A 22,230-nucleotide genomic window follows, 5' to 3' on the forward strand; every position below is an offset into this window, starting at 1 on the left:
AGTGGAAGGGCGTCTTGTGTCACTGTTATTTTCAGAAGTCACTTGTAAATCTGAACATATAGATTGCTTTTTAAAATTCTACATATTGGGGGGCACCTGGGTGGCTCAGTGGGTTAAAGCCTCTGCCTTCGGCTCAGGTCATGATCCCAGGGTCCTGGGATCGAGCCCCATATCGGGCTCTCTGCTCAGCAGGGAGCCTGCTTTCTCCTCTCTCTCTCTCTGTCTGCCTCTCTGCCTACTTGTAATCTCTGTCTGTCAAATAAATAAATAAAATCTTAAAAAAAAAAAATTCTACATATTGGGGAACCTGGCTGGCTCAGTAGGTAGACTGTGACTCTTTATCTCGGAGTTGTAAGTTCAAGTCCCATGTTGGGTGTAGAGATGGCTTAAAAATAAAATCTTAAAAAAATTTATATTGAATTGAATGCACATATATGGTCATAAAAGGGACTTAGCAGTTGCAAAGTGATATATAGATGTTAGATGTTGCTATCTATTATTCTTATGATGTTGACCATTTGTTTAAATAATCTTTTGGTAGTTATGAGGAGTGTCAAATACTTCTTGAGTAGGCAGCTCCCTACCCCCAAAATGTTACTAATTATTTCAGAAAGCATTGTCAGTTATCAAAAGCAATTTTGATTTCCAGTTATCTAAATATTGCTATATGCCAAAATGATCTTTAGGAGGAGGGAAAGTAAACAATTAGCCTTTTTTTTTTAATCAGAGGATTAAAAAACAGTTTTTCATGTTAGAATTGTAGTTTCCCAGCACCATTACCTAGATATCTTGTCATCAAATAAGAACAGATGGACAAAATTCATTTAGTACTTCGTATGAATTTTGTTTTAGGAATAAAAGAGGAAAGGGAGTTTCAAGAACAAAAGTAGAGTTAAGAACATTAGCTATTGTAAAAGGATCAGTTAGTATAATAGGATGAAGATGGAAGTTTGAAGCTACCATAGACTTTAGTGTTAAGAAACCACTGAGATTGTTTAACATGGAGAGTACCGGACACGACTCTGAAGATGGTGTTCAGAAGGCCTGGAGTGGGGTCCAGAATACAGGAAATCAAAAAACACCACATTGAGAAACACTAATCAAGGCAAACGAGCAAACTCAAGTCCCAATGAGTTAAATGACTTATGGCCACATATCAAGGCAGTGCTGTCCCCTGATTCTGGGTCCTAAGCTATTTTTTTGAATCATGACCTTCGATATAGAAAAAGCTGTAAGAGATTATTGTTGCAGATGATAAAACATTAACCTGTCCCGTGAAAAAACAAAAACAAAAACAAAAACAAAAAAACCTGTCCCATAGCAATAAGGAGATTCATACTCAAAGCTGTTACATTGGAGACCACGACTGATGTGTTCCTTTCCCAGACTGTGACTAGCAAAGCAAATATAATCATTGTTTCCCTCTCCCTAATCTGTCAACAGGGCTCTCATCATTTACCTTCTGGATCTCTCTGAGCTGATGTCTAATCCTAGGATTCAGTACGACATAGAGAGGATGTTTGTGCTTTTGAAGGAGTGCTAAGATCAGTCAGTGGGCTTAACAATCACAGAGCAAGGCAAAGAGAAATGAAAAGATCATGCAGCGGGATTTTATGACAAGATCCAATCCACGCAACCAGAGCCTGTAAAATAAACGTATCAGCTTAATTCTATGCCATTCTACTATTTTGAGTGGTAAAAGCTAGCTGTTAGCATTAGGAAAAAAAAGAACTATCAAGAAAGTAAGCAGTTAGCTAAATCATTGGAAAGGAAAAAAGCAATCAAGTCAGCTATTTGGAATGATAAGACAATAGTTTATCAGGATGTTTCAATCTTCACTTAATTTACTCATCATTAAAGAATTATGAAGTTTTTTGCCCAAGTTTGGACATTTTCTACAAATACTGGAATTTTTTAGGTTGGGAGTAGAAATAAGATATCCAACATAATCCTTTTACTTAAAAATGTCACTCTCTCTTACATTTTGAAGTTATTGTTGTCAGCTCCAAACTACATGATTGCTCTTATTTATTTGATGTCAATGTTTTTCCTCTTATATTGGTTCTTTCCTCAATAGATTTAACTGAATTATCTTTGATGTGATTTTATTCTTCCTAGAGATCCTAAACTCTGTGATTTTAGTGGAAAATCAGCAATACATTATGTGTCTCAAATACAAAGTTTTAGGAAACAACAGTTACTGGACATTCTAATGAATTCTATGCCAAAACCAGGTAAGTACTTCTATTCCACTTTCAAAATTCCCGTTATTGAAAAGCCTTATTAAAAATCTTTCTTTTTTAACGTGTATTTGATGGATTCATTTAAAGATATCAAGGCAGGGGCACCTGGGTGACTCAGGTGGTTAAGCAACTGCTTTCCGCTCAGGTCATGATCCTGAAGTCCTGGGATGGAGGCCCCTATTGGGCTCCCTGGTCAGCAGGGAGTCTGCTTCTCCCTCTGACCCTCCCCCCTCTCATGCCCTCTCTCTCTCAAATAAATAAATAAAATCTTAAAAAAAATAAAGATATCAAGGCAGCAGCAATTTATTGAGCAGTGACTATATACAAGGCCCATGACTAGGTATTCTGGGGGATGCAAAGAAATCCAAGACATGGTCCAAACTCCTGAAAGTATTTAGTTTGGTCAGGGACACATCACGTAAGTCAGGAGAGAAAGAGATTTTCATGAGCTTGAAAGAGGAGAAGGGACATACTGTGGTCCTTAAATGCTAGATAAGATTTGGAGGGAAGAGAGGGACACCTGGGTAGTTCAGTCAGTTGGGCATCCAACTCTTGGTTTCTACTCAGGTCCTGATTTCATGGGCTGTGGGATTGAACCCCACCTCGGCATCCTAGCTTGGTGAGAAGTCTGCTTGAAAGATTTTCTCCCCCTTTCCCCTGCTTGTTTGCATTCTATCTCTCTCTCAAAATAAATAAATAAATCCTTAAAAAAAGATTTGGAAGGAAGAGAAAAAGAGACAAGGTTTGATATAGGTAGGGAGAGAGAGTCTGAACAAAGAAATAGAAATAGTCACAGAGAAAAAAGTAAAATGAAAGAAGTTTCATTGAATAACATGTGACCTTGTGAAAGCTGGTTGACTTTCTTGTCTGACTGAAGCTTCTGGGCTGGGAACAAGGCCATTCCACCATAGAAGTGAAACACAATCTGGTCCTTGAAAAGCGATGGGATCTGATTTCGTAGAGCAGAGGCACCATGGTGTAAGTGAGCCTCACTTATCCCAGGGGCAAACAAGACACTAGGAAGTTCGTGTTGGGGAGCAGGAATACATAGTAAGATTAGATACCTAAAGAAACTGGGTCCATTGAAGATTGATTGAATGCAGATTTTTTTTCAATAAAATGGAGTTGCTAAAGAAGTTTAAGCCAGTGAGTGATGAAAGCCATGTTTTAGGAAAATTAAGCTGTTGTTATTGTGTAGAGTGGACTCGAAGGAAGAGATTCATGGCGGGGAGCTCTATTAAGAGAGTACAGAAGTGCATGTGTGGTGACAATGGCCAGAGAAGAGTCCTGGGTTTGATGTGGGACTGCGCCTGTCAGGTGCTGGGTGCAGTGACCCTAAGAGCTATTGTGGAAGAAAAATTCACAGCATTTAGTGATGTAAATCTGATGGAGACAAAAGTCAGGAGAGTTCAATTTGATTCCAAAGTTTCAGCCCAGGGAAGGGGGGTGGGGGCTGGAAAGACAACAAAAGAGAAGACCACTCATGTTTGGTGAGGATATTGAAGGTAATTAGTTCTAAAGCACTGCGTTTGTTGGAACCTTGCCTTTCAAGTAGCAATGTTCTGTAGGACAGGGCCTTGGGAGGGATGAGTTGGTATTGTTTGGGAGTTCACTACAAAAAGGGAATTGTGAGGATCTGCAAGCAGGTAAGATCACCGGAGGATTGCAAAGGGCTGAGCCGAGCAAGTATTCCCACAGTTAGGGAGTGGTGTGCACTTAGGGACCCAAGGGCAGTGAGACAGAGAAGAAGGAACTGGGGAGAGTTGCAAGAAGCAAGGTGTGGGAAAATACCAACTTGGAAAAGAGGTTGCAAAGCAGATGTGGTAAAGAAGTGTGAAGTTTCAATGATAGGATAGAGGCAGAAGACTGCATGGAGTAAGGAAGGAAAATATGGAGGGTCTGAGCAGAGATAAACCTTGTGCAATTTTGTATCAGTTACAAAATAACTGGAAGAGATCTTGGAAGAGGAAGAGGTTTTCATCAAAGAGCCTGTCCTTATTTGAAAAAGTTATGACAGCAGGAGGGGATGCATATGAGACCACAGTCCCTCAGTAACTAACTGGGAGTTTACCGTTTGGTGTTCAGAACTCTGCCAATTTAATCTGGCTTCAAGTGTTAGACAGAAAATGTGCCTGGTCTTGGTAACTACAGAACAGATATAATTTCCAGCCCATTACTAGGGGTTTCACTTAGCAACTTTGCCTAACTTTTGTTTTTTAAGCAAGCAAAAACCCATCCATTCTGTAGACTCTTGTCCTCATACCCTTTCCTGTGATAATTATTGCCTGAAGCCTCATCAGGATCCCAGATCATGATTTTAGGAAAGTCTTTGACAAAATGGAACTGGTTTTAGAACCAAGATCTAGATCTTCCTATGAAATTGAGAGAGATGAGTCTTATCAAAACACATTATCCTGTTTCTTTTGGCAGAAAGACATGCTGAATCATTGCTTGACATTTGTCATGATACAAACTCTTCTCCCCCCGATACGATGACAGTTACTACAAACCAAAATATAATCTTGCAAAGCATCAGCAGCAGCAGCGAGGTAAGATGTTTTTTCTTCAAAGAAACTAACAAAAAATGAATAACCTACTCCATCGACAACTTCATTTGTATTGCTTGACTATTTCGTAACAATCGTACATTACAATTATATTTTTAATGTAATCACAAAGTAATTGAAAGCACATTTAATAAGACAGTGTTCCGGGGCGCCTGGGTGGCTCAGTGGGTTAAAGCCTCTGCCTTCGGCTCGGGTCACGATCCCAGCGTCCTGGGATCGAGCCCCGCATCGGGCTCTTTGCTCAGCAGAGGGCCTGCTTCCTCCTCTCTCTCTCTGTCTGCCTCTCTGCCTACTTGTGATCTCTCTCTGTCAAATAAATAAATAAATAAATAAAATTAAAAAAAAAAAAAAAAGAGAGAGAGTGTTCCACAGGTTTAATCTCAGAGCAGTAATTAGCTAGTCAGCTTGGAGTCTTGTGCATTGTGTGTGTGTGTATACCTAATACCACAGAATATTGGATCCATATTAAATAATAAAATATAGCTTATGTATATGTGTGTAAATGTGGAAAAAGAGAAGACCATTAATCTGATCATGTCAAATCCATCAGAGGGTACCACAAAGAAGGTGCTTCCTCTTGGCCACAGTCACCACCACACCCCAACAATCCCCTGCTATGATGAATGACTCCACAAAAAGTCCCTCACAGTTCAGTAACAGTACTAGTAACAAACAGTGTAATACATAGAAAACTGTGGACTGATACACAATATATACAATAAATTGGTAACAGTTGTTGCCTACAGGGAGAGAATTGGAGACAAACTTTGCACTGTGTACTCATTTGTACCTTTTCAGTTTTTACGAAAATTAACATAGTCCGGACAGTTAAAAATATTGCTACCCTATATTTTGTTGGTAGGAAAAAATATGGCCACAAATTGTTTATTTTTAAAAGTTGATGAAGGGGGGTGCCTGGGTGGCTCAGTTGGTTAAGCCTCTGCCTTTAGCTCAGGTCATGATCCCAGGGTACTGAGATGGAGCCCAGTGTCGTGTTCCCTGCTCATCAGGGAGCCTGCTTCCCTTCTCCCCCTGCTGCTCCCCCTGCTTGAGCTCTCTCTCTCTCTGTGTCCAATAAATAAGTAAAATCTTTATTTTAAAAAAAAAGTTAATGAGGTGTGGAGTATAATATTTATAAACAATAATAAGGACTTTTGGAGATGGTGGAGTAAAGACCTTTCAGTCCCTTTCTCCTTTGAAAAATCATCCCAAAACAACAAAGAAAACAAAAACCAAAAATTTAATTTGAAAAAATTTCTTGGGGCGCCTGGGTGCTCAGTTTCTGCTCAGTAAAGTTTCTGCCTACAGTTCAGACCATGATCCCAGGATCCTGGGATTGAGCCCCATGTAGGGCTCCCTGCTTAGCCAGAAGTCTGCTTCTTCCTCTTCCTCTGCCCCTCCCCTCAACTTATTCTCTCTCTCTCAAATAAATAAATAAAATCTTAAAAAAAAAAAAACAAACCAAACTTTCTTGTTTTGAAATAATTATAGATTTATCGGAACTTATAAAAATAGTACAAAGACATCCTGTGTAAACTTCACCAGCGTCCCCCAATGGGAACTATTATCATAACTATAGCAGATTGTCAAAACTGGGAAGTTGACATCGATGCATTACAATTAGCTAAACTACAGACCCTGCTTGGATTTCACTAGAATTTACATACATTCTTTTTTCTTTCTTTCTCTGTTTTTGTGTGTCTGAGTATACAATTCTGTGACATTTCGTTTTTTTCCCTAAGATTTTATTTATTTATTTATTTATTTTAGAAAGTGAGTCCCCATGCTGAACGGGGAGTCCCATGGGGGCTAATCCCATGACCCCGAGACCATGACTGGACACGAAACGAAGACTAGGTCACCTAACCAACCGAACCACCCAGGCACCCCTGGTTCTGTGATGGTTCATCCCCTGAATCACCAAAATCAAAAATTCGTAACTGCCACCACAAGGGTGACTTCATAGCCATACCCTCTTCCCTTCCCTAACCCCTGGCAGCCACTGATCAGCCACTGATCTGTTCTCCATCTCCATAATTTTGTCATTTTGAGAATGTCATATAAATGGAATTACCATACATAAAAACTTTTCAGATTGGCTTTTTCTACTCAGCATAATGCTCTTGAGATAGACCCAAGTCCTATCAAGTTTCTTTACATTGCTAAGTAGTATTCTATGGCATAGATATTCACAGTTTACTTAACCATTCACTTGTTGAGAGTCATTTAGGTTGTTTCCAGTTTTGAGCTATTATATATAAAGCAACTATGAGCAATTGTGAATAGATTTCTGTATAAATATACATTTTCATTTCTCTAGAATACATGTCCAAGAATCCATTTACTGGGTCATATGGTAAATGTCTGTGTAATTTTTTTTTATTTTTAAGATTTTATTTATTTATTTGACACAGAGAGAGAGAGAGATCACAAGTAGGCAGGGAGGCAGGCAGAGAGAGAGGGGGAAGCAGGGTCTCCGCTGAGAAGAGAGCCCAATGCGGGACTGGATCCCAGGACTCTGAGATCATGACCTGAGCCGAAGGCAGAGGTTTAACCCACTGAGCCACCCAGGCACCCCTCTATCATTTTATATTCCCACTAGCAATGAATGAGACGTCCAGTTTTTCTGTCCCCTGGCCAGCATTTAGCACTATCAGTATTTTTTATTTTAACCGTCTTAATAGATGTATGGTGGTCTCTCATTGTGGTTTTAATTTGCACTTCTCTAATGACTGACGTTGAACATTTTTTCATGGGTTTACTATTCCCCATTAGCATAAATCGTTCGAACTTTTTTCGATTTTTCGTTTTCTGATTGGTTTGTTTTCTTACTGTTGGGTTTAGAGAATTCCTTATGTATTCTGGATATGTGATTTGCAAATATTTTCTACTAGTCAATAAGAAGAACTGGCTTGTTATTTTCATCTCTGTAACTTGGCTTTCATCAAACAGAAGTTTTTTTTGTATTTATTTATTTATTTATTTAAAGATTTTATTTATTTATGTGACAGAGACACAGCAAGAGAGGGAACACAAGCAGGGGGAGTGGGAGAGGGAGAAGCAGGGAGGAAGCAGTTTTCCCACTGAGCAGGGAGCTGGACACTGGGCTTAATCAATAAGGACCCTGGGATCATGACCTGAGCTGAAGGCAGACGCTTGACAACAGAGCCACCCAGGCGCCCCCCAAAGTTTCTCATTTTGATGAAAATCAATTCATCTATTTTTTATGGGTCTTAATTCTCATGTTATATCTAAGAATTCTTTTACTTGATCTGGGTCCTAGTTACACAAATGTGTTCAGTTTATAAAAATTTACGGATCTATGCACTTTTCTGAATGTTTGCTACACTTAAATTGAAGGTAATGGCAAGGGGAGGCATATGCTTTCAAATACCTGAGAAAAGAATTGTTCCCAGCCTCGGATTCTATATCCAGACAAACTATCAATCAAGTATTAGAGTTGAATAAAGAAATTTTTCAGACATACTTAACACTCAAGCATTTTACTTCTCAAATACCTTTTAAGGAAGCTACTATGTGCCCTATTAAATTAAGGGAATAGAGGGGCAGCTGGCTGGCTCAGTCAGTAGAGCATGTGACTCTTGAATTTGGGTTTGTAAGCTCGAGCTCCATGGTAGGTGTAGAGATTATTTAAAAAAAATAAAATCTTTAAAAAAAATTAAGGGTGGGGCACGTGGGTGGCTCAGCAGGGAGCCTGCTTCCCTCTCTCTCTCTCTGCCTGCCTCTCTGCCTACTTGTGATCTATCTCTGTCAAATAAATAAATAAGATCTTTAAAAAATAATAAAAAAAATAAATAAAATAAAAAATATTAAGGGAATAGATAAAAATAAAGAAGGAAAATTGGACCATGATGCAGGGGATCTGGACTCTAACACAAGAGATAGAGAATTATTGGTATTGTGGCGAAGGCAAGTTCCAAGGTGTCAGCCATGTATCAAGTCTAGGGAACAAAGAGCTGAGATAATTTGGGGTGGGGGAGGGGAGAAGAGCAGGATAATGGGGATTTCCAGGAAAGCAATGGAACTAATATATTATCTCATATATTTAACCACTGGAAATCACTGGAGGTTGGGAAGATTTAGGGATTAAAAAATATAAGAAAATGAGTAAAACAAAACAGAAATAAAAATGGGGGTATAAGAATATGATACTGTCTACATAATAAAAAGTCAGTAGGTAATATTCATTTTGATGACTCAGGAGATAGCAGGACTATTGTATCAGCTAGAGATATGGAAGAAAATATCAAAACAAACAATTAAAATGTTGGAAGTGGTTACCTCAGAGGGAAAGGGTGGGGAAGGAAACTTATGACCTTTATTTAAAAGTTTTTACCATTATTTGACTTTTTAAAAACATGTAAGTTTGACACACATTGAAATTAATTTAAAATGAAAATATAGAGATGGTTGGGGGCGTCTGGCTGGCTCAGTTGGTAGAGGATGCAACTCTTGATCTCCAGTTGTGAGTTCGAGCCCCACATCAGTTGTAGAGATTACTTAAAAACAAAATCTTTAGGGGTGCATGGCTGGCTCAGTTGGTTAAGTATCTGTTTTTGGCTCAGGTCATGGTCCTGGAACCAACCCCCACATTGGGCTCCCTGCTCAGGAGGGAGTCTGCTTCTCCCTCTCCCTCTGCTCCTCCCACGGCTTGTGCTCTCTCTCTCTCATTCAAATAAAGTCTTAAAAAAATAAAATCTTTAAAATTATATGTATAGAAATGGTTAAATCAGGACTCCTTTGGGGCATGGGATGGAATGAGGTAGAATGGAAATGTGTATTTTAATACTATTATTACTATTTTTTAATATTAAAAAACAGTGTAAGGGTGTCTGGCTGGCTCAGTTGGTAGAGCATGTGACTCCTGATCTTGGGGTTGTGAGTTCAAGTCCCATAGTGGATGTACTTAGAATCCTTAAAAAATAAAATAAAAATTAAAAACCAGCTTATTTAATACTATTTGAGTATTTTCCTTTGTGAATTTATAATTTTTTAAAGCAGGTTAAAAAACAAAAACCAAGCCAGAGTTGCTTGATACACTGGTTCTCCACAGGGGGGCGATCTTGCCCTCCAGGGGGCATCTGGCTGCATTTGGAGACATTTTTGGTGTCACAGCTGGGGTGTGGATCGGGTTCCTTGCTCAGCAGGGAACCTGCTTCTGCTTCTCTCTCTTTCTGTCAAATAAATTAATAAAATCTTTTTAAAAAATTAAATAAAAGTAAAGTAATGTGTGTAAAACAACTTAAAAATGCTCAACTCTTTGGATCAATAATTCCATATCTAGAAATTTACTCTAAAGAAATAATACAGAGGTGCCTGGGTGGCTCAGTGGGTTAAGCCTCTGCCTTCAGCTCAGGTCATGATCTCAGGGTCCTGGGATTGAGCCCCGCATTGGGTCTCTGCTCAGCAGGGAGCCTGCTTCCCCCTCTTTCTCTGCCTGCCTCTCTGCCTACTTGTGGTCTCTGTCTGTCAAATAAATAAATAAAATCTTAAAAAAAAAAGAAATAATACAAAATTGGGGTATTCATTGCTAAGATGTTCACAGCACAATGTGTAATATTGAAGAATTAAGAACTGCCTAATAAGCATTATGGGCTTTTATTGTAAGACTCATGGATTTAACTAAACATTGTTATGATAGATATTTGTTGAGGGAAAGAATTTACAATTACATTAAAATAATGTTTACTTAGTAAAATTGCTATGTAATTTGTACTTGTCTTCAGTGAAAAACCTGGATAAAACAATGTATGATGCAACTATATATATTTTTTTGGATGCAACTATATTTTTAAATATTTTGGAAAAAGACTAAGGAAATATTATTTCTATGTTAACAGAATTAGTTTTTCATTTGTAGGATAATAGGAGATTTTTTTTTCTACTGCATTAAAAAAATTTTTTTTTGTATTTCTATATATTCTTTTTTTTTTTTAAAGATTTTATTTATTTATTTGTCAGAGAGAGAGAGAGGGAGAGAGAGCAAGCACAGGCAGACAGAATGGCAGGCAGAGGCAGAGGGAGAAGCAGGCCCCCTGATGAGCAAGGAGCCCGATGTGGGACTCGATCCCAGGACGCTGGGATCATGACCTGAGCCGAAGGCAGCTGCTCAACCAACTGAGCCACCCAGGCGTCCCAGTATTTCTATATATTCTTAAAAGAGTTCCCCACTCCCACTTTTTAAATGAATGGGATGGAGAAGAAATGTGCCCCATATTGGTAGAATTTTTGAAATGCAGAGAAGAGCAAGCTGTAAAATTCACAACAGCCTAGTATCAGGGTGACCCAGCCCAGGTCTCCTATTTGCCAGTGACAACCAGGATGGTCTGAGACAGGGTACCTAACCTTTGCCAGGCGATAGAAAATGCTTTAAAAAGCAGGTCCTGCTGCGTAATGAGTATGACTATGAAGTTATTATGATTGAATACCTAAAACATTTTAATGGCAGTGTAAATGAAGGATTTTACTTTTAGTATTTTCTGTGATAATTAAAACGAACAAAGTGGAAAAGATTCCCAAGCTCGACTGGTTATGAATGAATGACATATCAGAGTCTTTGTGATGGACTGCCTTGCCCACCTGTGTGACAGGCATCTGCACTTAGGGCAAAGACTTTATATCCACCAGTTCTCTTAAATAGGTGGCTCACCCAGATAAGAGAAGCCAGAGAGCTCATTGTAACTTCCAGGTTATGAGGGGGTATTTTAACAACCGCTTGCCTCCATCACTGTTATAGACATTAAATAGGGCAAAATCACTGGCAGCATCAACTTCTAAGGAAGGAACCTATCGACAACAATGAATTCTAATAAGAAAACACTTCTCATTTGGAGAGTTAGGGTTACTTTTCATAAATTAAGTTGGTTTTCAACCATGGTTCTTAGCATAATGATTACTTTCTACACCGTAGAAAGGAAGTTTTTCCTTCCTTGAGTGGTTGCATGCCATGATTAGATCAGAAAGCTGTCATAGTGAAAACTTTAATCAGCTTTGCAGTCTCCTTTCAGTCTAGAGTTATATCTGCAGCTTCCATATGGGGCAGGGATTTCCATCCTTGCCAACTGTAAATGATGCCCCAGGGAGGCATTATGGAAAAAAATCATGTTCCTTTGGGGTTGTTCACTGCTGTGGCCAAAGGATTCTTTCCAGTTACTCACCCAGATAGAATTCGTGGCAGCTTAGCAGTCTGGATGCTGACATGATAAAAAGTATAAGATATTGAATTTCTATGTGGCTATGTGATTTCAGCTTTGATCTTCATTTTCGATTATGCACTTAATCATGTCCATGGGACTATCTGAGCTTGGTGCTCAGGAGGAGATACTTTTCCCATTATTTCAGTCTTAAATACTTTCTCCAACTTAAAAGGAATCTACCGTGTGTAACTTAGAAAATCACTATTCATTTTGTCTTAGAAAATCACTATTAGAAAAATCACTATTCTTTTTTTTTTTTTTTTAAAGATTTTATTTATTTATTTGACAGACAGAGATCACTAGTAGGTAGAGAGGCAGGCAGAGAGGGGGAAGCAGGCTCCCTACTGAGCAGAAAGCCCAATGCAGGGCTTGATCCCAGGACCCTGGGACCACGGCCTGAGCCGAAGGCAGAGGCTTTAACCCACTGAGCCACCCAGGCACCCCAAAAAATCACTATTCATTCTGTCAACAAAGTAGTACATTGAATAATCGAGTTGCTATTTCATGATATTGCAGGAGTTTGACCAAGACGAGGACTGTAGTCATTCCATATTGATTAGTGAAGGAGGAGATCCAAGTGGTGATGGACAAGATTGGCAACCCGGGACAGAAGGTATCTGGGCTATTATTTGTGTTAGTGTATACACTGATTATTTGGACTCCACTCTCCCCTCACCCTGCCACCCCAATTTCAGTAGTCTTGGTAGAGAACTTTGAAAACACAGAAAAGTTCAAAGATCAAGAAAACCCACTCACAGTCCTATCCTTTGATCTTTATCTCAATCAGAGTCTTGGCCACTTGCCAGCTAAAATGGCCATCTCTCTTATGTCTCTCTCTTGATTCACTTCACTCCAGCTCATCTGGCCATCCTCCCCTGCTTTCCTTTTTGTCTGATTAACATCTTTCCCCCCATTTCTTTCCTCTCAGAATCTTCCATCAGCTCCAGGGATCTGTTCTCTTCCAGAAACAAACATTTCTCCATCAGCTGTTTTCCCAGGGCTTCTCTCTTCAGAAAAAGATGGGGAACTGAACAAGGCACTAAAGCCCCAAGTCTCAGTCTTTTATTCCATGAGGACATACGTCTGGAATTTTCCAGAACAACACCCATTCCAAATATGTTATCCTGTCATATCCATGAATGCCTTTGCATTTAACAGACCACAAGGTATTTGCAGATTCTCACTTCAGAAAATGGTCTTCACGAAGATCGCAATGATCTACTCACCTATAAATTTCTTAAATTAAATGTTTATTCACACTGCTCCAGTTTCTCTTCAGCAATTTTCTGGCTTCCATTTCTAACTCTGCAGGGAAGCTGTCCTCCTTTATTCTTTTCTCCCCAACCCCGTGAACCTCCTCAAACACCGCAGTGCCGGCCCAACCACTATCTCCTTTGGCCCCTTATGCGATGCTGCCCTCTCCTGTCGAGCTCCTGTCTCTCTCAAACTCACTTGGAATCTCCTTTGTCCAGGCTTAGGGTGGAGAATAACTAAATAATTAAAATTTTAAAAATCCTGGCCCTCTTCCAAACACCCCTTGTGGTCTGACTTTGACTTTTGAACACTTCAAAGCAGAGTTCTCAGAACAGTTGTGTTCCAAGTACCCTCCAAGAGATTAAATAATTTGTTTATTCTACTCTATTTGGAAATGACTTGCCATTTGAGGTGCAATTAATTCTTTTAAAATAATTTATAATGTCAGGGGGAACTGGGTGGCTTGGTTAGTTAAGCTTCTGGCTTCAGCTCAGTTCATGATCTCAGGGTCCTGGGATGGAGCCCTGCATCGGGCTCCCTGCTCAGCGGGGAGCCTGTTTCTCCTTCTGCTTCCCACCTCGACCCCCACTCCTTGTACTCGCTCTTTTGCTCACTCTTTCTCTCTCTCAAATAAATAAATAAAATCTTTTAAAACGTTTATAATTTTTTATAAATTTAAAATATAAAAAATTTTCATAGAGGAGTCATAGCACATATGTAACACCTCCACTAAGCTCTTGCTTAAAATTTTGCTTGAAATTTCTCAAATTTGAAAGAAGCCATTATGTTTCTGGTAAACTTTCTTCTCATAGTTATTAGTCTTTAGTAGTTACTCTTTAAGTCACAAGTGTGAAACAAAAATGTTTGGAGCACTAGTGTGCGTTGTATTCATCTTAAGTATCAATAAATCTCTTTAACTACCATTTACATATTTTTAACATACTTGAAGTTGTTGATGTTTAAGTGCTTGCACACTTTATAAAGACTTTATGTATATGCCATGTGAGTTTCTATCCTGTTGTAGATACACATATTTAATCATTTAGTTTATCTTTTTGTTCACTGTATTTTATTCAAAAGGGAGTAGGACCAAAATATATATAAACTCTATAATGTTTAGATCACACCCATAGATTTTAACAGCTAAATATTCCTGCAGCCTGCATTGGCTTAATTATAGGCTTTTATAGAAGGTAATTTATAAAGTACAATTTATGCCACCCCTAAAAAATTCCTCATCTTGGGCACCCGGGTGGCTCAGTTGGTTGAGCAACGCCTTTGGCTCAGGTCATGATCCCGGGGTACTGGGTTCGAGTCCCACATTGGGCTCCCCCTGCTCTGTGGGGAGCCTGCTTCTCCTTCTCCCTCTGCCTGCCACATCCCCTGCTTGTGCTCTCTCTCTCTGTGTCAAATAAATAAATAAAATCTTTAAAAAAAAAAAAACCCTCATCTTTTTCCTTAGTATAAAAATCTTCTTGCATTCATCAATCAGCTATGTTCCTAGAAACACAGCTTGCAAACTTTGAAGACTACCTTAAACATGTAAAATTCCTCTCTTCATAAATGGAATAAGAACCTATTTCCTAAAAGTACTGTGCTTGAAAATTTTTAATGCACTGTATCCATCAGGATTCTTGTTGCAGAATACAAAATTTAATTGAGTTAGAAATGAAGGAAGTTAAAAAAAATATATTAGAAAACTCACAGACCATTGAAAAGCCAAAGGAGAAGAACAGTCTCTAGGTTCGATTGTCAGGAAGAATTCTGGTAATCACATCTCAAAGCTGGCTGCTCATCCCCATATCATGCTTCTCTGCCCCAACCAGGAAGTTGCTCACATATCAAGCTTGGAAACTCATCCACCTGCAGACAGGAATACCAGCAAAAACAATGACTGCATCTTACCTTTTTCATGTAACTCATGAAAAGACTCTGTCTCTCCAGTTGGCTTTCTGAACTCGAGTGGCAAAGGAGACTGGAAAATATAGTTAAAAAAAAAAAAATCCGTGTTGAGATTCACGGTTTAGGAAATTATAAAAGTGTGGAGAGGGTATCAAAATATTTTGAACTTTGATGCCCATTAATTTAAACAGAACCAGCAGAAAACACAGGAAAGGAAGACACTTCTGGAGACAATAATGTTTCATCACTGAGTGAATTAGACTGGGCCATTTTTCAGTTTTCATTTTAATAATGGCTGAACTTTAGCAAATTAAGGATCATTTTCCCACTTTGAATATCACTTTCACCTCTTCTGCAGAATTGTTTCTGGCTATATTTAAACGTTGCCTTAGTTTCTCTCTACTGTAACCTTTTTCTGGTAGGCTTGCTTTATCTCTTCTTAAGTGGAAGGGCACACTCAGGAGCAAGGGTTCTACTTCTACATGTGAAAATGCATCATCTTTTCTGGCCCACTGGGTAGGTTCAGAGGTTCCCGCGACCATTCACACTATTAGAGAGACAAAATGGGGAACATCTGTATGTTCCCAGCTGATTTCAGAGTCAGCATGTTCTATCATGCCCCCCGCCCCAATTTAGGACCAACAATTAGGACAGGGCCATTAGTTTTTAACAATTTCCACAAAGGCAGTCACACAGGTATTCCTTACACTTGAATTCCAAGCCTCTCATTTTGTGCTGATAAATAGTGTGGTGGTTAGGCTCTTTGAAAAAATTTTAAGAATATATCGACCATTCCAGGGAAGCCTCATTTTTAGACACGTGCTCCTTGCTATTTATTAGAAAACCTGCAGTCATTTCATCATATTGGGAAAACATCAGGAAAACCAAAGGTAGATTATTCAGGAACATTCCCGAAGTCACCCATGAAGAGCAGAGGGGGGCTGTAGATCCAGATCTGTCTGATTCATACCCCTCTTTGATCTTCTCTGCTCTGCTTCCTTCCTAGCATTCTGTCAGTGGGGCTGATTAAAACCATAGCTCTTCTAGGCCTAGGGAGACTCACTAAACGGCTCTAAGAAATGCAGAGATAGGACTGAAGACTGGGACAAGCACTGGGTTGTTCTAGAAGGATACATCTCCACGTTCCTGCAACAACGTTTGTATACTTCTATCACAGTGTTTAACTTGATACACTCTGTGCTTTTTTATTTGCTGTCTTTACTAAGGTCACAGTGATACCTTGTTTATTTCTATATCTTGTACCTTATTTCTGTATCTTCAGCACAAAGGGTTAGGCTTGGCATATACTTAATAAAAGTATATGAATACCTGACCAAACCTTAAAGTAGCATGATTCACACTAGTTTTTTTTTTTTTTAAAGATTTATTTATTTGACAGACAGAGATCACAAGTAGGCAGAGAGGCAGGAAGAGAGAGAGGAGGAAGCAGGCTCCCTGCCGAGCAGAGAGCCGGATGCGGGGCTCAATCCCAGTTCCCTGGGATCATGACCTGAGCCCAAGGCAGAGGCTTTAACCCACTGAGCCACCCAGGTGCCTCTCACACTAGTTTTTAAATGTAAATTTAACATGTTATATTGTAAGCAAGCATTGATTCTACAAGTTGGAACTTTCTGTCTTAAGGGTTATACTGGAAATCATTCCATGGAATCAGATAGGACTTGATCAAAATTCATACACAAGCAAGTTACTAGGGGGCCACGTAAATGATCTCATTGAAAGTTCCCAGTGGTTGTGTGAAGTAGGTGTCATTAGTTGTACATTACAGAAGGAGGTCTTGTTTGTTCCATCCAGGGAGAAAGCATCGCTCATCATAAATCTTTATTTCATACCTGAAAAGTTTTGTTATATACATTTTTTTTTTGCTCATGTATCTGTCATTTGGATGTCTTCTTTGGAGAAACATCTGTTCATGTCTTCTGCCCATTTTTGAATTAGATTATTTGCTTTTTGGAGTTGAATTATATAAGTTCTTTATATATTGGATACTAACACTTTATCAGATATGTCATTTGAAAAGGGCTTCTCTCATTCACTAGGTTGTCTTTTAGTTTTGCTGATTGTTTCCTTTGCTGTGCAGAGCTTTTTGTTTTGGTGTACTCCCAATAGTTTATTTTTTGCTTCTGTTTCCTTTGCCTCAAGAGATATATCTAGAAAAATGTTGCAATGGCCAATGTCAGAGATATCACCACCTGTGCTCCCTTCTACATTTTTTATGGTTTCAGGTTTCACATTTAGGTCTTTCATCCATTTTGAGTTTATTGTTGTGTGTGGTGTAAGAAAGTTGTCCTGTTTCATTCTTTTGCACATAGCTGTGGAGTTTTCCCAACACCATTTGTTGAAGAGACCGTCTTTTTCCCATTGCACATTCTTGCTTCCTTTGTCATAGATTAATTGACCATAGAGTTGTAGGTTGATTTCTGGGCTTTCTATTCTATTCTACATTCTTTAATTATTAAAAACATTAGCTAAATAACCAGAAATAAAATACTCAGTTCCCAGGTGTCACTGGAATTCATTACTTTCTTCTTTTTATCATCATCATGTGTTTCTACAGGTGTTGAGATTATTGTTACTTTTCCAAGAGATGTCAGTTATCTCCAAGAAGTGAGCCAAGAAGATTTGCAAGAAAGCAAGTAAGGAATTTTCTTTGAAAGTTTAGGCTGAAATTTAAGTACAAAGGGATACTTGTGTGGTAATCTACATTTTTAGTAATTCACCCTCCAAAAAACACTCTAAAGCAGGGGTTGTAGTAAATATTATTGTGGCAGGAGCTGGATAATACACATTTTAGGCTTTACGGGTCATGTGGCTTCTGTTGCAATGATTCGGCTCTGCAATAGTGGCTCCAAGGCAGTCATAGACAGTAAGAAAACAAATGGGTATGGTTGTGATCCAATAAAATTGCAAAAACAGACTGAAGGCTGACTTTGGCTCCTAGGGCAGAGTTTGCTGACCCTACAGCAATGCCACTTAATATGTGATTCTGTGGTCCTTCTATTACCAGTCTGTGATGAAGTCAGGACAGAACGTGAAAATGTAAACACTTAAAAAGTTGTATTCCAATGTGACCAGGTAATTTTAGGTTCACTGATCTGATAATGAAAAAACTGGGGTTTGTTTTCATGGTTTTGATTTTGTTTTATTCTTATAGTAATTCACTTTTATTATAAAAATTCTACAAAAGTGTCATTCCACAATGGATTGGAAAATTTAAAAACTGGTCCTTTCCCAAAGATAGTTTGAGAAGTCCTGAGCTGGCTAATGCCTTTGAGAGAAGGAAAAGAGTGTATCCCTTATGTCTGCACTTTCCCCTTCTGATTTCTCTGCCCAGGGAAATAGGGAGACAGATGATGTGGGGTGTGAGTCAGAGGGTGGAGAGGTCTTGTCCTTTCAAGAGTACAGCTCTTCCACTCAGCAGCACCACTTGGAAATAGTTCTCCAACTTTCTGGTGATGTCAGGCTAGACTGGGAAGTGGAGATCCAGAAAACACAGGGAGTAAGTTTTGAATGAAACTCTGTCCTCCTCCCTTTTAGTCAGATAGCCCCAGTGCATCGAGAATGGGCACGAGCACATGCTGTTTCTCTCCCAAATGAGATGGTGGACTTCCAGACCAAGACGCTGACCATGGGGCCTTTACTTTTGAAGAAAGAGGAAAGTTCCAAGGAGCTCTGTGATGAGAATGTGGGCCTTTTGTTGCCAAGACCTTGCTTAGAACCGAATGTCTCCATGTCTGTAGTCAGAGAAGATGTTCCTCACTTTCTGAAGGGGCAGCAAAGAAAATCTGAAGGTGAGTTCAATTAATTACATTTAATTACAGATAAAGAAAATCTGAAGATGAGTTCATTAATTACATTTAATTCATTTAATTAAAACGTCCTTTATTCTTCTGCCAATAAATTATCTATATATCTATCTATCATCTTTTTCTTGAATGTTTGAAAAATCTTTACTGTGAACTCGTATTTAGTTGATGTTTACCTGTGGGAATTTGGGGGCTTACATGGAAGATGCCTTCCTCCAGGATTTGAGTTTGCCACTCTCTCTAGCTCAAGACTTATTTACCAGATAGCAGCCCTGGTGCCAGCATTTTCCCTTAGGGCAATGCTTCTTTGGTATTTGCTCACCACCGTCCTAAACCAATTGGCTTAAACCTCCGGGGACAAACATGTAGTCCAACACGGTGCATTTACTAGCTTACTGCAATAAAAGAGATCGCATAGCAGAGAAGCTGTCAGGGCAGAATTTTCAGTAGGGCGCATTTCTAGTAGCTTCCTGAGAAGAGGTGCATAAAGTATACTAATGATGGTTTTTCATTGTCTCCATTTCTTTTGAACTCTGTTCTTTCCATTTGTTTTGTTCTCTGTATTTTCACATCAGAGGCTTTCCTCACATCCATTGTTCCTTGGCTTGGCTATCTATTTGTGTTTCTTGGGACTAAAAAGTGCTGTGTGCTCCAGGGAGCATGTTGAATGGGCAGAGAAAGACCTAGATGGTTGAGTGAGGGATTCCCCAAGTGTCAGTGTGCACAGATAGGCTTTTCTCTTGGCCAGTTTTTCCTAGGGAAAACCCAAGCCCCTGACTGGATTGAAAGTCCCTCAGTTTGCCGGCTTTCCCTTAATCCTTTTATTTTCACTCCAGCACCCTGCTTCTGCTCTCAGCTATACCTCCCTAGCTCCTTACTATCTTTGTCCCAAACTCTCCAGAAAGTAAACTTCCAGCCATTGCCAGGAACAGAGAAGAGCAGCTCCAGTTGAGTGGGGCAGGACAGGGAAGCTGGAAACCACTTCTTCCCCAGACTTACAAGCAACCCCTTTTTTTCATCCTCACCTTTGGAGGTACACAGCATCTTCAATTTCGGCTCCTGTCTGGAGTTCTTATTTCTTTCTGAGTTCTTCCCCTGCAGGCTGACAGCCGATCAATTCTTATTCATCTGTTAAGTTTTCACCATGTAAAATTTTGTTGACTTTCCTCTTCTGCTGTCTTGTCCTCTGGGCTTTTGTTATTGTTGCTGTTCTTGTTTACTCCTTTTTAATTTCCTTTACTATCATTATAGTGAGGTTTGTGGAATGGAGAAAACCTGGCACATTTGATCTTTTAACTGGAATTCTATACACATTCTAGAAAGGCCTTCAACATTTAATGCTGAAGTACCTACCAGCAAGATCTCACCTCTACCATCTCACCAGAAATGTTTGAGTGTTTTTCTGCCTCATGTCGTGCCTTCCCAACACTGAATAACATTTATCCAAATATTTATAATAAGGTTAGAAAGGTTTTTTCTTTTTTAAATCAGGAGGTTATACACATGCACCCAATTGTACTTTATATTCAGTTGTATTTCTGGTATTAACTTGTAGCATCTTCTCAACAGGGAGACCTCAACCTCCAGAATATGACCTCTCAGAGGGCAAGGATTTTGTCTTTGTTGTTGACAACTCTTTTGCCATCTATCAGTCACTCCTCAAGCACTCAATAAATATTTGTTGAAGAAATGCATAAAGAATTGGAAGGTGGTTTTGCTAGCTATGGCTAAGAGGAATGCTCAAACCCCTCCTATTGGTATCCTCTTCTTAGGTACCATTTTTCACCCGCTGATGTCTTCTTTTTTTTTTTTTTTTTTAAGATTTTATTTATTTATTTGACAGAGAGAGAGAGATCACAAGTAGGCAGAGAGGCAGACAGAGAGAGGAGGAAGCAGGCTCACCGCCGAGCAGAGAGCCCGATGCGGGGCTCGATCCCACGACCCTGAGATCATGACCTGAGCCGAAGGCAGAGGCCCAACCCACTGAGCCACCCAGGCGCCCCATCTGCTGATGTCTTCTTTACCTGTATTATATCTTAGAGAGGTCTGTTTTTAAACCTTAAAACCTTAAAAACTTTTAAACCTCTAAACCTTAGAGAGGTCAGATTTTAAAATGGCAACCTGTGGGGGCACCTGGGTGGCTCAGTGGGTTAAAGCCTTTGCCTTTGGCTCAGGTCATGATCCCAGGGTCCTGAGATCGAGCCCCACATCGGGCTCTTTGCTCAGCAGGGAGACTGCTTCCCTTCCTCCCTCTCTACCTGCCTCTCTGCCTACTTGTGATCTCTGTCTGTCAAATAAATAAATAAAATCTTTAAAAAAAAATGGCAACCTGTGGCTAAAACGGACCTGGATTATATTATGTTCGACCTTCAAAACACTAAAAAAAGGGGATGGGTGGGAAATTTCACATAAAATCTCCAGCTCTCTGGCTTCTCTTGATGACTGGAGAAACTAGCAGTACTGAATTATCCATTTGGAATGGAAAACATCACTTGGAATTGTGTAGTAGATGTCTTTTTATTTTTTTATTTTTATTTATTTTTCTTAAGATTTTATATATTTATTTGAGAGAGAGAGAGTGTGTGAGAAGGGAGAAAGTCAGAGGGAGAAAGCAGACTCCCCATGGAGCTGGGACCCCGGTGCAGGACTCGATCCTGGTATTCTGGGATCATGACCTGAGCAGAAGGCAGTGGCTTAACCAACTGAGCCACCCAGGCACCCAGTAGATGTCTTTTTAGTTGGAGCACATAATTTCAGCTCACTACTGTCCCTATCTGTCCCATTTCATCCATTTATGGGACCTGCCTTGACACTAGACACATGGGACCTTTTGGCTTTAACTTCAAGCTGTGGTGGTGGGTGGGGCTTTAGGCACCATTCTGACTTTTTGGTAAAAGGACAACCACAAGGTCAACACTACCTAGTAAATCCCATGTATGATCTATCCCATGTTTAAGTTCAAACAATTGTCCCTATTATACATGAATATTTGTTTTCACATTTCTGTATGGCCCAGGTTTTATGAACAAAAAGCGCTAGGAAATGAGGTTAAAAGATGATTGCATGATAAACATGTCCTGGAAATTAGAGTTAGTGTACTGCTCCAGAGAGATTCAGACATTTATTTCCTCAGGAGCTGTTTGCTTACATTCAAGGATCATCAAACCCAGAGATACATGCCCCCTTTCTCCTGGAGACATTTGCTTACATTTCATAGTAAAGG

The 22,230-nt window shown here is 39.4% G+C and overlaps 1 protein-coding gene across 5 annotated transcripts in view; it reads left to right on the forward strand.

Moving 5' to 3' along the window:
- The first annotated feature begins 2,197 nt into the window (after window positions 1-2,197).
- The window catches only part of LOC111144547 (mitogen-activated protein kinase kinase kinase 19), a 37,274-nt gene continuing 17,241 nt past the window's right edge, over window positions 2,198-22,230 (forward strand). For 3 of the 5 annotated variants that reach the window (XM_022498893.1, XM_022498909.1, XM_022498900.1), the window contains exons 1-5: window positions 2,213-2,234; window positions 4,674-4,792; window positions 12,547-12,640; window positions 17,759-17,837; window positions 18,739-18,992. In XM_022498893.1, the coding sequence (XP_022354601.1) occupies window positions 2,213-2,234; window positions 4,674-4,792; window positions 12,547-12,640; window positions 17,759-17,837; window positions 18,739-18,992 (568 nt within the window). Of the gene's footprint in view, window positions 2,235-4,673; window positions 4,793-12,546; window positions 12,641-17,758; window positions 17,838-18,738; window positions 18,993-22,230 lie in introns of all 5 variants that reach the window. The other 2 variants (XM_022498877.1, XM_022498885.1) reach the window with 2 other exon arrangements.

The sequence above is a fragment of the Enhydra lutris genome, unplaced genomic scaffold (genome assembly GCF_002288905.1).
Source record: "Enhydra lutris kenyoni isolate GAN:26980312 unplaced genomic scaffold, ASM228890v2 scaffoldscaffold1, whole genome shotgun sequence".
In the NCBI taxonomy this organism is placed as follows: Eukaryota; Metazoa; Chordata; class Mammalia; order Carnivora; family Mustelidae; genus Enhydra; species Enhydra lutris.